We start from the raw sequence: 12,792 nt of genomic DNA on the forward strand, positions 1-12,792 counted from the left end.
TGGAATATTGCAAACTAAATTGATTCTCAATTGACAACGACATCACAGCTCAGATTGGCTGATACATTCAGATTGGATATTGTTCTGAGGTTAATTGAGCAGGAAATAGTACAATTGTTTTATTTCGATTATTCATATTCTTTTGACTCAAACTCCTATTCATCAACAATTTGCTGAATAATACACCCAGTTTAACTTGAGTCTATCTGTTATGTTATGAAGAGGTGATTTATGTGTCTGTTTGTTTTAAAGAGAACAAACCATTAAGCCGACCAAGTTGAAATTTTATACAAAAGAAAACCATGAACCCATCGTTGCATACAATTGTGTTCAAATTTTGATTACTGGGGTAAATTCTGAGAATTGTATCTGCACATTAAATTATAGTTATCGTGCTAAGGGACATACATATATACAAATGAATTTGAACAGATATAGTTTTTTGCCTCTGGGTACATCAAAAAGAAAAAGTAAATCGGTCCCGGGGCCAGGTCTTACAATGAGACCTACAGCTTATTCCCTATATGGCAAATTTGTTTAAACTTAATTTATTTCTGATTGTTTTAGTTTTAGAGTTAGAAAACTAAATTTTAAATGTATGGATTAATTTAGTGTAAACACAATTTGGGTGGATATAGAAAACAAAGTACAATTTTTGGTTAATTTCTGAAAAAAATTTATTTATGCTAAGCTTAAAAATATATTACGATTGTGCTACATAAGACAGTTTAAAAAGCTTCAACAACGTTAAAATACCAGTCTCTATAAGGATGGAATGGTGCATGAGTTTTGAATATCTAGGTACATCTCATGTTAGATATGAAATGAAATTTACAAACTAAAAACACTACGGATAAACAAATACAGCAGTAGTAATATTGACTGCATATGTCGAATTTTTAAATACTATAAAATATTCGGTGAACTCAAAAAAAGTATAACACAAGTTATTGTGTTTTGAATAACAGTTTGAAAAATACTGATAACCTAACTTTAACGTACCTAAAGTAAAATAAGTTAACAAAATCCTACATAAAATATGCCAAATTGTTACTTATTGCTAAAAAATGTATTTTTTGCAATAAAATATATGAAAGAAGAATGCTAAAGTTACATTGCATAGAAAAATTATAACAAATAAAAGATAAATTAACAAGATTTGATCACAAGTTAGGAATAAGTTTGTTTAAGGCCGGGTTGGTAAAGACTTTTCACGTTACAGTAAAAACTACAGTATACCAACAATATATAGAATATAGTAAACAACAAGGCGACATTTGTACAGGGGTAAACAGTGTTGCTATAGTTAGCAATATGGATAACGTAACTACAGAAAATTTTGATTTGTAATCGAGTTCCCTAAAAAGAAGTAAACTCAATTACCTATAAGTAAAACGGAATAAAGTGATCATAAGCTATTAGAATACTAATCCTGTGAAGGGCACTTGCATTTTTATCAAGTCTTACATTCCTTCAAAAACAAACTTTCTTTTCCTCGGTTCAATTCTTATATTTACTCTTTTTGGGGTTAACACTAAAAACATCATTTAACTATCAATACATAAAAAGCAGTAAGGCATAGTGTTTCAAGAAAGGTTTTTGGTTGATTAGAAATCGTATGATGAAAAAAAGGAAGATATTTAAAATATTTTATCTGTTTTTAACTAGCAGCCTGTTAGAACTCTTTATGAAAAAAAGTTTACTTTTACAGATCTAATATAAATAAATATATATTAAAATATCAATTAAAATAAAATACACTCAACTTGTAAACTAAATGAGATTCTTTTTCTAAAATAAAAGATTTGCACGTAACCATAGATCTTGTTAATTAAATATTTTCAGCAAACCCCTAAACGATAAAAATAAATAATATAATAAATTCAATCAAACTGGACTAAAATATTTTGTATATTGCATCGCTCTACGATTGGTAAAATAAAAATTATTGCTATTTTACAAAAAATATAACTAAATCTATTATATAAAATATATAAAAGCAACACACATTACAGTATTAAAATTTGTAAAAGATCAAATACTAATTTCAACTTAATAGTTAGGTTTTCAAAACGCAATATATATAACCATACAAACATACACAAATAGGCACACTTTCAGGTTGTACACTCATAAAAAAAAATAAAAAAAGTGGATGGAATCATTTACAGTTAAGTAATTGCCATAAAAATAAGCCTAAACTATATACTTACTTCCAACTAATAATACCATTGGATCAATGCATTTTAAATTGTTATGTTCATCACTAATTGTAACATAAAAATATACCAAAGCTAATGAATCAAAAAACTTTAAAAAAATTCTGCTTAACATCAGTTATATTATGGACCATTCTATATAGGTAACCAATCAGTATAAAAACAGAAAGAGAAATCAGGATAAAAATCGGCCACACGATAAAAATAGTCATATCTCTTTCACAAAGTCTAAAAAACATTTTTTTTACTTAAAAAATTTAGTTTTCTAATATATTTTTTTTATTTGGTGTAGTAAACAAATATTATATTATAGTATAATGTTAATACCATTCTGAGTTATTAAATATTTAAACTTTGAGTAAAACTGATAGTAGTCTACTTAAAAGAAGGCCTATTTACACAAGGTTAAAAATACAAATTTTAAAATATCATCTTTAGATTAAAAAAATCATGTACCTGGCTAAGATTTTATGATAAAAGTATCCAAAACTGCAATAACTTTTACTACAAACCTGTAAAAAATTTCTATTGGGAAAATTACCTCTGAATATATTTTTTTCAAAAATAAATTGTGTTCTAAAGACACTAACGAGTCTATAGCTATGTTTTGATTCAGTGATTGCTTAGGTTAGGTTTATTTCAGTTACGTCGTCTGAGGCCGTAACTACCGCTTTGCTAAAGTGGCAATCACACAAAGCCGTTACGGGAGTTGGTGTCGTACATCTGCATCACGAGGTTCTTGCTCTCACGGCGAAGGTCGTAAGCTCGGCGCGCATCCTTAAACATTGCAAATTCACTCTCTTATGAACATTCACTCTACATTCATCAGCAATACAAATTGTTACTCATTTGACAAAAATAAATTACAATCTGTTACTTTTGATGTACAAACAAATTTTCCGACAAGACTAGGTTAAACAAACTTTTTTTAGTAAAACTGGCCCAAGTTTTGTTTGAATTCACGAACTTGATTGCAAAATATTGGCATTTGAAACACCTAGTTAATTTTTGACAGAACCAAAAACTAAATTGGACACCAAATCTTTACTCAAATAGGAATAAGCAACGGTTACTACTTCTACTTGCCAATGTAACTATTTTCTACCCCCAATCTAAAAGAACTTCTGCTTTCATTAACTACTGACCTTAATGCACTGAAAATTGTTAACAATACAGAACGTAAATACTGTACTTTACACTAGAGTTCTGCCAATCAGGACCAGAGCAGACCCTAATCAGATAAGCAAATTGTTCACAACAGCCGGAAATAAAGTAAAATTACAAAAAAATATATTTTTATGACAGTAAATAGCCACATAACTCTCCCACGTATAACACTGTTAATGAGATAAAACAATGTTAAATTTGATTAAGGCCGTAAAACTAATTCTTAACATACAAACACCAAAACGATGCCTGATAAGATAGACAACAAGAATTAAATATAGACTGTCAGCCGTGCTGAGGTTACCATGGTTACAGGGCCGATTTACCGAATAGGCACGGTAGGCACGTGCCTAGGGCGCAAGGCAATTAGCTTTTTTGAGGGGCGCCAAAAATGGAAAAATAAAAAAATTATTTGGTAATTGTATTTACATGTAATTGCGGTAAACCTCTGATAATCCCTCGTGGCCGTGTTGACATCATTATCGTTTTCTGCGATCACGGCAAATTCTAAATAGGCTATTTCCCACGGTCGTGTAGACATAATTATTGTCTTCCATGATCGCGGCAATATATGAACATATCCCGCGGTTGTGAGGAGATTTTTGTCGTCTACCGCGAATGAGGCCAAATTCTGATTTTTTCCCTCAGTCCTGTGGACATTACTATTGTCTCATCGTTCAATCAAAATGTTCTCATCGTTTTTTCGTAAAATATGTCATTTTTTTTTTAATTTAAGCTTAAAAAATTTAAATGGCCTCCATTTTTAAGTTTTATGATGAATCAAAATTGATTTTTTCTAACATGGGTGTCTGTTACCTTAACGTACATACCAAGTTTCATAATGATCACTTGAAAAACTTTAAAGATAACAATTTTATGTGAAAAAAAGAAAATGGCGAATATCTGGTTCACGAAGCCATTTCGGAAAAACTGTTATTCTTGATTTTCTCTTTTATTACCCATAGAACCATTTCCTGGAGTTTGGCTGTTTACTTACGGGACACCCAGTATATTTCAAAGGGACGCTACTATTAGTTGTGCCTAGGGCGCTGACATTGTCAAAAACGGGCCTGCATGGTTACCATAGGTTCCGGCGCACACCACAGTAGTTTACGTAGCGCATATGCAGTAACTAAATGGCGCTCCAAGCGGTGTGCGCCAGAATCTGGTAACCGCAGCACAGCTGACGGTATATATTAAATTCTTTTTGTCTACACTGATACTTAAATCAACGATACTTAAATGTCCAAAGCCACAAGGTATACTTACGTAGTAAAGAATGTATGCTGAATAAGTCTGAACAAAGAAAGAGAACACTCCAAAGTAGTAGGAGTAGGAGAGATGGTTGAAGTTGGGGTACATAAGCCAGTCCCTGCGAGAGGACTGAGTCCAAAACAACCACACCGAGATGAACATCAGAAACGCTGTAACAAAACACAGTCATTAAACTAGTGGCACAGGAATTTTAATTGTAGAATAAAGAGAATAGCAGGCTAGCTTACCTTATAAAAAGTACAGGTGGGCTATATAACAAACAATATTTTATCCCACGGGGGGACTTTGTCAAGTCTAGAGAAAGAAAGTTCACATGAACAAAATATTGTGTGGTTTCTGTTTGTTCTATGGCCTACCCGTACGTACAGATAGCTGCTATCATCTTTCTTTGTCCTACAATTAAAAATCCTGGCCTAGAGCCTTTCCTTGAAATAATCTAGTGGGATACAAAGTTAGTGTTAACGAACACAGTTTCTAGGTGAGGACTGAGTGATCTTTCCAGACCTTAAATCAATCTCCTGAAATTTCCTAGCAATCTATTTTTGGTGCTCTAAAATGAATAGTTACAACCATCCAACCTATTTTTATTTTTTACTTTTGCGTGCTGTATAATCTCCAACGATAAAGCTGATGTCTTAATTTTTTTTTAAGTAGGCCTACCCTTCACCAGTAATCAGCTGTTGCATTGTTATTAGCATATTTTAATTTTCAAAACATTAAGTTGCAATTTGGAGGGGCAGTTGAAAGCACGGTGCTTTAAATGGTTTATAGTTTAACGAAGGTGGGATTTTTTGTCTGGGAGTTTGTGAAAGATCAAGTGTACCTATTGCTCATCGATCTCAAACATGAACTTTAAGAAAAGATCAGAGAAATCTTTAGAAAATTGAGATGCGTCACATTGTGTGGTTAGTGCTAGAACCCCAAATTGACTTTTATTCAAGCAAATTACAAAGACCATATAGAGAGAGGTTAGGCGGTGAAACCAAGGTAGGATGAACTTAGGAAGATAAGGAGAAAAATTATAGGCCTATATAGTTAACTATTTATCTCTCATGATAAAGTTTTAATTCCAGTTTACATTTGATCCATTCTTTTTGGAACACCCAATATTTTTATATCAGCAAGTGAGATCGGTTCTGATTTTGCCTCTTGGAGAAGGCAAGCCGAGTGAAAACCACATTTAAAATAATAAATTAAATCAACACTTTTACGCACCGATAAATTCTCAATCGGTTTTACAAACATGTGAACCTACTATGACGGATTCTACTACCTCCTTTAACCAAATTGAAGCAAGTTATCGATTAGGCCTATATTCTCTAGAGAATTGGTAACTAAGAGTCGTGACCACTTACAAGACACAGCTATGCACAGGAAGGCTATGGCTGTCAGCAGCCACTCGTAGTGCAGTATGAACCTGAGAGGGTATCGTACGACAATCAGTGCGATGATGATCAGGGAGCCGAACGTCAGTAGGAATGATAAGGTCATCCAGGCCTGGATAGCCAGCAACCAACCTGGAAACATTGAACATAATGTAAAACTTCTTTTAGCATACTGGAAAAAATTATAGTGCTAAGTGTTATTATTAAATATTCCATTCACATATATTTAAGAAGGTTGAGGGGAACTTTGAAAAACACCAAAAAGCTGATCAGCTTGTGTATATCAAGCTAAAGAAAGTGGTGGGGCAACAAAGGAAATCTATCCCTTAAACCGCCTAAATTTTGTAAATGGACTATAGAATTTGAAATTTATATTATTATTACTATTTGTTACTCATTCTATCCTGAGGTTAGGTTTTTTCAGATTAAAATTGATTTAAAAAATAAAAAAATAACCTCTAGAAGTGTTCTACTTTTGAACTTAGCTATACTTTTGTTATTATCAGTGAAATTAGGTTAGCCAACTGTTATACATTGAGCCTAAGTGAAAATGATTTCTACAAAAAGAGTGGAGATCAGGTAGCATAGGCTTACGTGCCAAAAAGTCCAGATTTGCCATAGTAAACAATAAAGACACAAAGCACACAATATTTGGCTTCAGGGGGATTTAGTCAGGTGCAAAAAAACCTTTTACCATAATTGATTAAGTTACCATACCATGTAGGCCTACCATACATAACTCTATGCCTACACTTGACAAATATATATTTCACAGCGTTTAGGACTAAAAAGTTTAAGATAGCATTTTTTTTCTTAGGCCTTAACTAAAGATCGCGCCACTCATCCTACACTCATCTCCATTCTACTTGGCCTAAAATACAGCTACCTTCGTATGGTCGCCCTTTAAATTTAAAGTAATAAAGTATTAAGCAACCTATTAAACATTTTCTCTCCAACAAAATAGGAAATTAATGATACCAAGATGTTACACAGAGTGAGAGATAACAATTTTAATGAAGCTAAGACTCTTGTACACAAAGTCATGCTGACTTGGGAAATGCCCCCCCTTCCTTGCAATAACTTTTCAGTATTTTAACATTAAAATAAAAAATGTAAAAACGTAATAACCACAGAAACATACCTGGCAATAACCACTCTCTGATCACGTAATACTCGTCACTGTAGATGTAGTGGCATCCGTCAAACATCTTGTCAAACTGATGATAGGGGTAGCGGAACTGGTCGAAGCAATACTGCCACAGCCCCATATGCTTGAAGTTACTTGAGGTCTCCTCATAGGACTGTACCCAGAACGGACTGCACAAAAGGTTTTTTTCTTATTTTAAGGCTCTTATCATTGAAAGGAAAACAAAAATAGAAATAACTGCCATTTGAAGTAACTATCAGGTAAAACTGTGTAACTCACAAGCATTTCATCAGAAATACAGTAGACTCCCTCTAGTTCGGCCAGCTCGGGACCGGACCACTGGCCGAACTACAAAACGGCCGGACTAACCGGATTTAGTGCATTTTACATAATCAAAATACAGATGATAGTATTGCGCAATCGTGATATGTTAAGTCAATAACCTTGGTTCAATAATAAAAACTGAAACGTTTAAAACCACGCTTACCCAATCAAAACAAAAATTACACAACACTGTACGTACAGCAATAAATCACGTAAAGAACAGAACAATAGAAAGTCTAGTACTGAAAGCTACCGTAGTCAGCATAGGCTACTAGGTACTAAATGTTGTTTCAGAACATAAGAATGTCGATAAAAACATTAGACAGTTCATAAAACAGCATAAAATCATAGTACTTAGTCTTAAAAATAATAAGGACAGTCGTAAAATAGGATAAAGATAACAATGGATGACGTAAAACACCGCTTTTTCTATCTTCTTTGTTCTTCTATTCTTTCTTTGCCTCTTTGGTTTCTCTTCATCCACACATTCAACAAGTTGCCATGGTTACTAATCACCCAATCACAAACTGTTGTGAGATAGCGAGCAAGTGCACAGCAGACATCAGTTTGTGTGAGCAGATGATTGTCAGTAGCTTGACCTTGAAGCTAACAATGGCTATTTCTTTGTTTTGTTTTAATTTATTTTTGTCAAATAAACCGTGGTGTTTAAAAAACAATAGCCTAATGGGGGAGCCTACTGCATAAAAAAGTGGTCCGAAATATTTAATTATACACTGCATTTCAACATATTAGACCGAAGAAAAATTATTTGTAAAAAATGTTCTTGGTATTTTTGAGGTTATGTAACATAGTTTTGCATAGGTAATATCTGTAATATGCAACAATTCACCCATAGAAGCACCCGTAAACTAAACTTACATGAATTGTTTACTTCTATGGCCGGAAACTAAAAAACATTAAAATTCAATCCTGTCGAAGGTCATTCGCTCGTGACATATGACTTGTCCCCCTGAGACCGGGCCGGACCATCCGGCGGCCGATCCAACCGAAGCCGAACTAGAGGGAGTCTACTGTAGTACAAAGCTCTTAATACTTAACATTTACTGACAAAAGAAACTGGGTCTATTTGATTACTGTCCAAACCCGCAGTCCCCATTACATTTTCTTCTCTCAACCTGCCTGAAAGATGTATTTAATTTATATTAGACTAAGAAGTGTAATTTTTTTTTATGTGTGAAAATAGTATCAAGATAACCATTAAAAAGCCACTGTGCAACTCTTATCACGCACAGGCAGCAGCCCATGTGATAATTTTTGTACCTATTCTATATGTAATGCTGCATTATTACTTGTTAAAATAAAGATTGATTAATTGAGTGATTGATTGAACTAGCATAATTTAGTCTTGACACAATTACAACCAATTCAATATTTGAGTGTTTAACGGATTCATTAGACCATTTTTCTATATTGAACTTGTAATCTCATCTAAGATCTAGGAAGTGTGGCGTCGTCCTGTAATCCAGCTACTAGGAGGCCACGAATTGTGGATATTTATAGGGATGCACTGTGGATGCAATGCTCCCTGGTGTGGATTAACGTCCGTGCTAGTGAGTACTACGACTACCCGCAGTACTATCCTAATAATTACATCAACATTACCTTTACCTTTACCGGTTTTTCATCGTTGCCCAGCCATAGCTGGATAGATTGCGTCAAATGAAAAATTAAAACTTTGTCTATATACACTATATACACTAAACAAGGCGGTGGATCATGATGTCCAAACTGAGTCAGGGGTTTCGAAAAATTCCCTGATGGAGTAAAGGGGCCTAGTCTTCAACTCCCTAGACATGTGCACTACGAACGCTTTCACTTCGTATGTATTGTGTACTAATGTATTAGACTAATGTATTAGCGCGCAGGTCGTTTTCTAAGCGGCCGAACTATAATATAAAAACTGGTACATCAGGCCTACGATGGAACGGCACTTAACACCTGCATTGGTCATGGTCTTTTAATGTGTTTAGTCATTTTAGAGATTTCAGCAGGGTCAGCAGAAGTCATGTAGATGTAAAACGCAAACAGCAGACATCAGTTGCACTAACTAGAATGGACGCTGAACAAAATGTGAGATAGTGGCCTGGCAAAGAGCTCCATGTAGACCTATAAATATACTAGATTTACTATCCCAGCTCTAACATGTCATTTGTAGTGGACGACTCTGGTCTCAGCTAGTGATGTAAAATACCCAGGTATTTAAAACTCGGGGTAAATACCCTGGGTATTTACCCGGGTAAATACCCAAAATCCATAAATACCCGGGTATTTTGGGTAAATAAGCATGGGGTTTCGTGTCTTAAATCAAGTAACATCAGTTAAATTTAACTCACTAAAAAATAGTATATATTAAAAAAGGCTGTGGCTATTTCAATTTTTATTATTTCATAAATTTATAACCAATTAAATAACATAAACAAAATTATTTTAATTTATAAATATCCAGGAATTGTTGGGTACTTATGATGCAAAATTTTTATTGTATAAATGGTTTGGAAGGCTAGGCAGACCTAAGGCCTGATTGACATTAGGCAGAATGATAAAATACTTTTAAGTAATTAAACTTTTCTGTGTTACCGCTTAGTTGGAAACAATAATATATTTGGATAAACCTACTAAAGAAACGTATCTCCTGTTTTTTGGTCGATATAATATTGAAAGATTTATTGTGCTATAGATTCAAATGTTTTGTATCACAAGTTTATGAAATTATTATTTTTTATTTTTTTTTATACCATTGATACCAACAAAAGATCTGGAAACAAAAATATTATTAAATCCTGCCATCCTACAGATTGAATTTTAAAATTATTTTCTTAAGTTGTTTACACATAGGCCACTACTAGGTTAAATTTTCCTGTCTTTCTAAATAATAATTAATTACTTTGCAAATTTTTTTTTTCACTTTCAATAAAATAAATTCATCTATCTATCATAGAAATTAAAAAATCATGTCAGGACCAGTGCAACCATGCGACCAGGGTATTTATGCCGATTTTCCCAGAAGTAAAATGCCAGTAGTGACCATATGAAATTTTGTTTAACACATTTTATCATCATTTTACTATCCTTACAAGGTAATAATTGCAAAAAAACATCTAAATCTTCTCTAACTTTAATAAAAATTATAAATACCCAGTTTTTGGGTATTTACCCGGGCCTGGGGTAAATACCCGGGTAAAAACCCAATTTATATTTACCTACCCACTGGGTATTTACCCGGCCCACATCTCTAGTCTCAGCCAATAACTTATCAATCCAATTAATCATATCAAAGTTTATACCATAGCTTGTATGTTGTTTACACAATGCAGAACGTTGTACACACAGCAATGAGACAACTAAGTTGCCATATAGGTCAACATTTAATACCTACTGAAAATTGGTCAACGGTCAAACCTTAAGGACAATACACCGTTATTGACTGTCGAAGTAGGCTTCATGGACCCATTCAAGATGAGTCAGAGTTGGAGAGAAAAATCTGGTAGGCCTAAAAGTACCTAGGCCTTTATGTGCAATATATGAGTAGGTTACTATTCACTTTCCCCATCTCACCTAAAACGTCCTATAAGACGTGTTTAAACTGTTCCTAGACACCAACAAACAACTTTCTCAGATGACTTTTTTGTTGCCGAGACTTCCTGTAGACACCACGCCTGAAATACTCGCTTTCTTGACAGGGCAGTTTCCTATACTAGACATCTCTCTGGTACTAGACACCCCCAGGTTACTAGACACCATTACCAAGATTACTAGGCACACGGCAGTAATCTGGGCGTGGTGTCTAGTATAGGAAACTGCCCTGTAACGATGTTAAAGCAAGTTTTTCAGGTGTGTTTTCTACAGGAAGCCTCGACAACAAAAAGGTCATTTAAGAAAGTTGTAGTGTTGGTGTCTAGGAACAGTTTAAACACGTCTTATAGAACGTTTTAGGTGAGATGGGGGAAAGTGAATATTTACCTAAAAAATAAGTTTGGTGGTCAATCACATCATTTTGCGCTAATCTTAGAATAACAGCTGTTTTAGAACATGTTCAATCATTTGGCATATCTTAACTTAATTCAGTATCATAAGTCTCAAACATACTGGATTAGCGAGCCCCAACTTACTGTGCTTAACTTACAGCCTATAATACACAGTCAATTAACTTACACTATCCAAAATGACACATGAATTGGAGTTAGGCTATAGTAGAACATACACTAATGAAAAATACTAGCCTACACTGAAAAAGATGATGATTCCCTAGTCTCTACGACTACAGTGAGATGACCAAGGTAAAAGGTGAAAAGGTGAACCTACCTTATGAATGAGATCAACAGGAAAATAGCTCCCACATAGGCTAATGTTCCTCCAGCCACAAGACCATCTGAAAAAGCACCATAAATTATTTGCGTGGTTAATTTAAGGCCTAAGTTAGGCTAAATTACAATAAAGGTTCTTGAAAACTGATGGTTTTTCTTATTTTTGACCCTAAAAATATATAATTTTGCAATTTATAAACCATTATGTAGAGCTAAAGAAACAAATAATTTCGTAACACAGCCTAAGTTAGGCCTATATTGAAGTGTTAAAACTTATTGTTTTTTAGGCACTAACCAACGTTTATAAAGTAAAGTTCCAAAAACAATGTTTAGGCCTATATACAAGGTTTTATTTCCAGTATAAAAGCGGCTTAAGATTTTAAAGTACTAGACAAATATTATTCCTAGTGTTCGTTGAGTTATTGACTAAATTAAAACAAATTCTAGGCTACTTACTTGATGCTCGATGATAATCCTGATTTGTTTTGAGAGACATATTGTTCTCTATAAAACTGTCATCAAAGTGAAAATAAGTAATTTAATCACGTAAGAATTACAGCAATATATGTATTGCTTGCTACGAATTTAATGAAAAATAGAGAACTATTTCTGAAGTAGTAAACAGTAAATAAATAAATCAGTGATGGAGATGGAGAGACACACCTTCCTTTCCTTTCCTTTCTTCTTCTTCTTTCTTTACAGAGCAACAGAGCAAAGCAAGTGAAACAGCGGTGGGGCACACGGAAGATTTCTCAGGTGCCGTTTGACGTCACTAACTGCTGACGTCACTAACTGCTGCGTCTGAAGAAACAGACAATTTTATAATTTTCTATTATTAAATTAAACTGTCATAACCTAACCAAACTAACCAAACGTGCTGATAATGGAAAAATCGATTAAAGGTTTACTAATCCAACAAATAGTTTTGTTCATAAAATAAAATTATAATT

The 12,792-nt window shown here is 33.8% G+C and overlaps 1 protein-coding gene across 1 annotated transcript; it reads right to left on the bottom strand.

Annotated features, from left to right (window-relative positions):
* Window positions 1-2,523: 2,523 nt before the first annotated feature.
* Window positions 2,524-12,495, bottom strand: LOC128992546 (uncharacterized). The gene is made up of 6 exons (XM_054416172.1): window positions 12,299-12,495; window positions 11,841-11,907; window positions 7,188-7,363; window positions 6,017-6,178; window positions 4,656-4,810; window positions 2,524-2,996 (listed from the first exon to the last, which is right to left on the bottom strand). Exons 1-6 carry the CDS (start codon window positions 12,336-12,338, stop codon window positions 2,907-2,909), a joined length of 690 nt encoding a protein of 229 aa, XP_054272147.1. The 5' UTR covers window positions 12,339-12,495; the 3' UTR covers window positions 2,524-2,906.
* Window positions 12,496-12,792: the final 297 nt, after the last annotated feature.

Source organism: Macrosteles quadrilineatus, unplaced genomic scaffold (assembly GCF_028750875.1).
Source record: "Macrosteles quadrilineatus isolate MER2022 unplaced genomic scaffold, UCM_ALF_1.0 Scaffold_4__1_contigs__length_99947679, whole genome shotgun sequence".
NCBI lineage: Eukaryota > Metazoa > Arthropoda > Insecta > Hemiptera > Cicadellidae > Macrosteles > Macrosteles quadrilineatus.

What these genes read in the sequence shown, in the direction of transcription:
- LOC128992546 (XM_054416172.1), bottom strand. Translation starts at nt 12,338, where the DNA reads ATGTCTCTCAAAACAAATCAGGATTATCATCGAGCATCAA. An exon ending in CAGAGAGTGGTTATTGCCAG is followed by an intron (nt 6,179 to 7,187) that starts GTATGTTTCTGT and finishes CAATGTTTCCAG; the next exon opens with GTTGGTTGCTGGCTATCCAG. An exon ending in CCTGTGCATAGCTGTGTCTT is followed by an intron (nt 4,811 to 6,016) that starts GTAAGTGGTCAC and finishes GTTTTGTTACAG; the next exon opens with CGTTTCTGATGTTCATCTCG.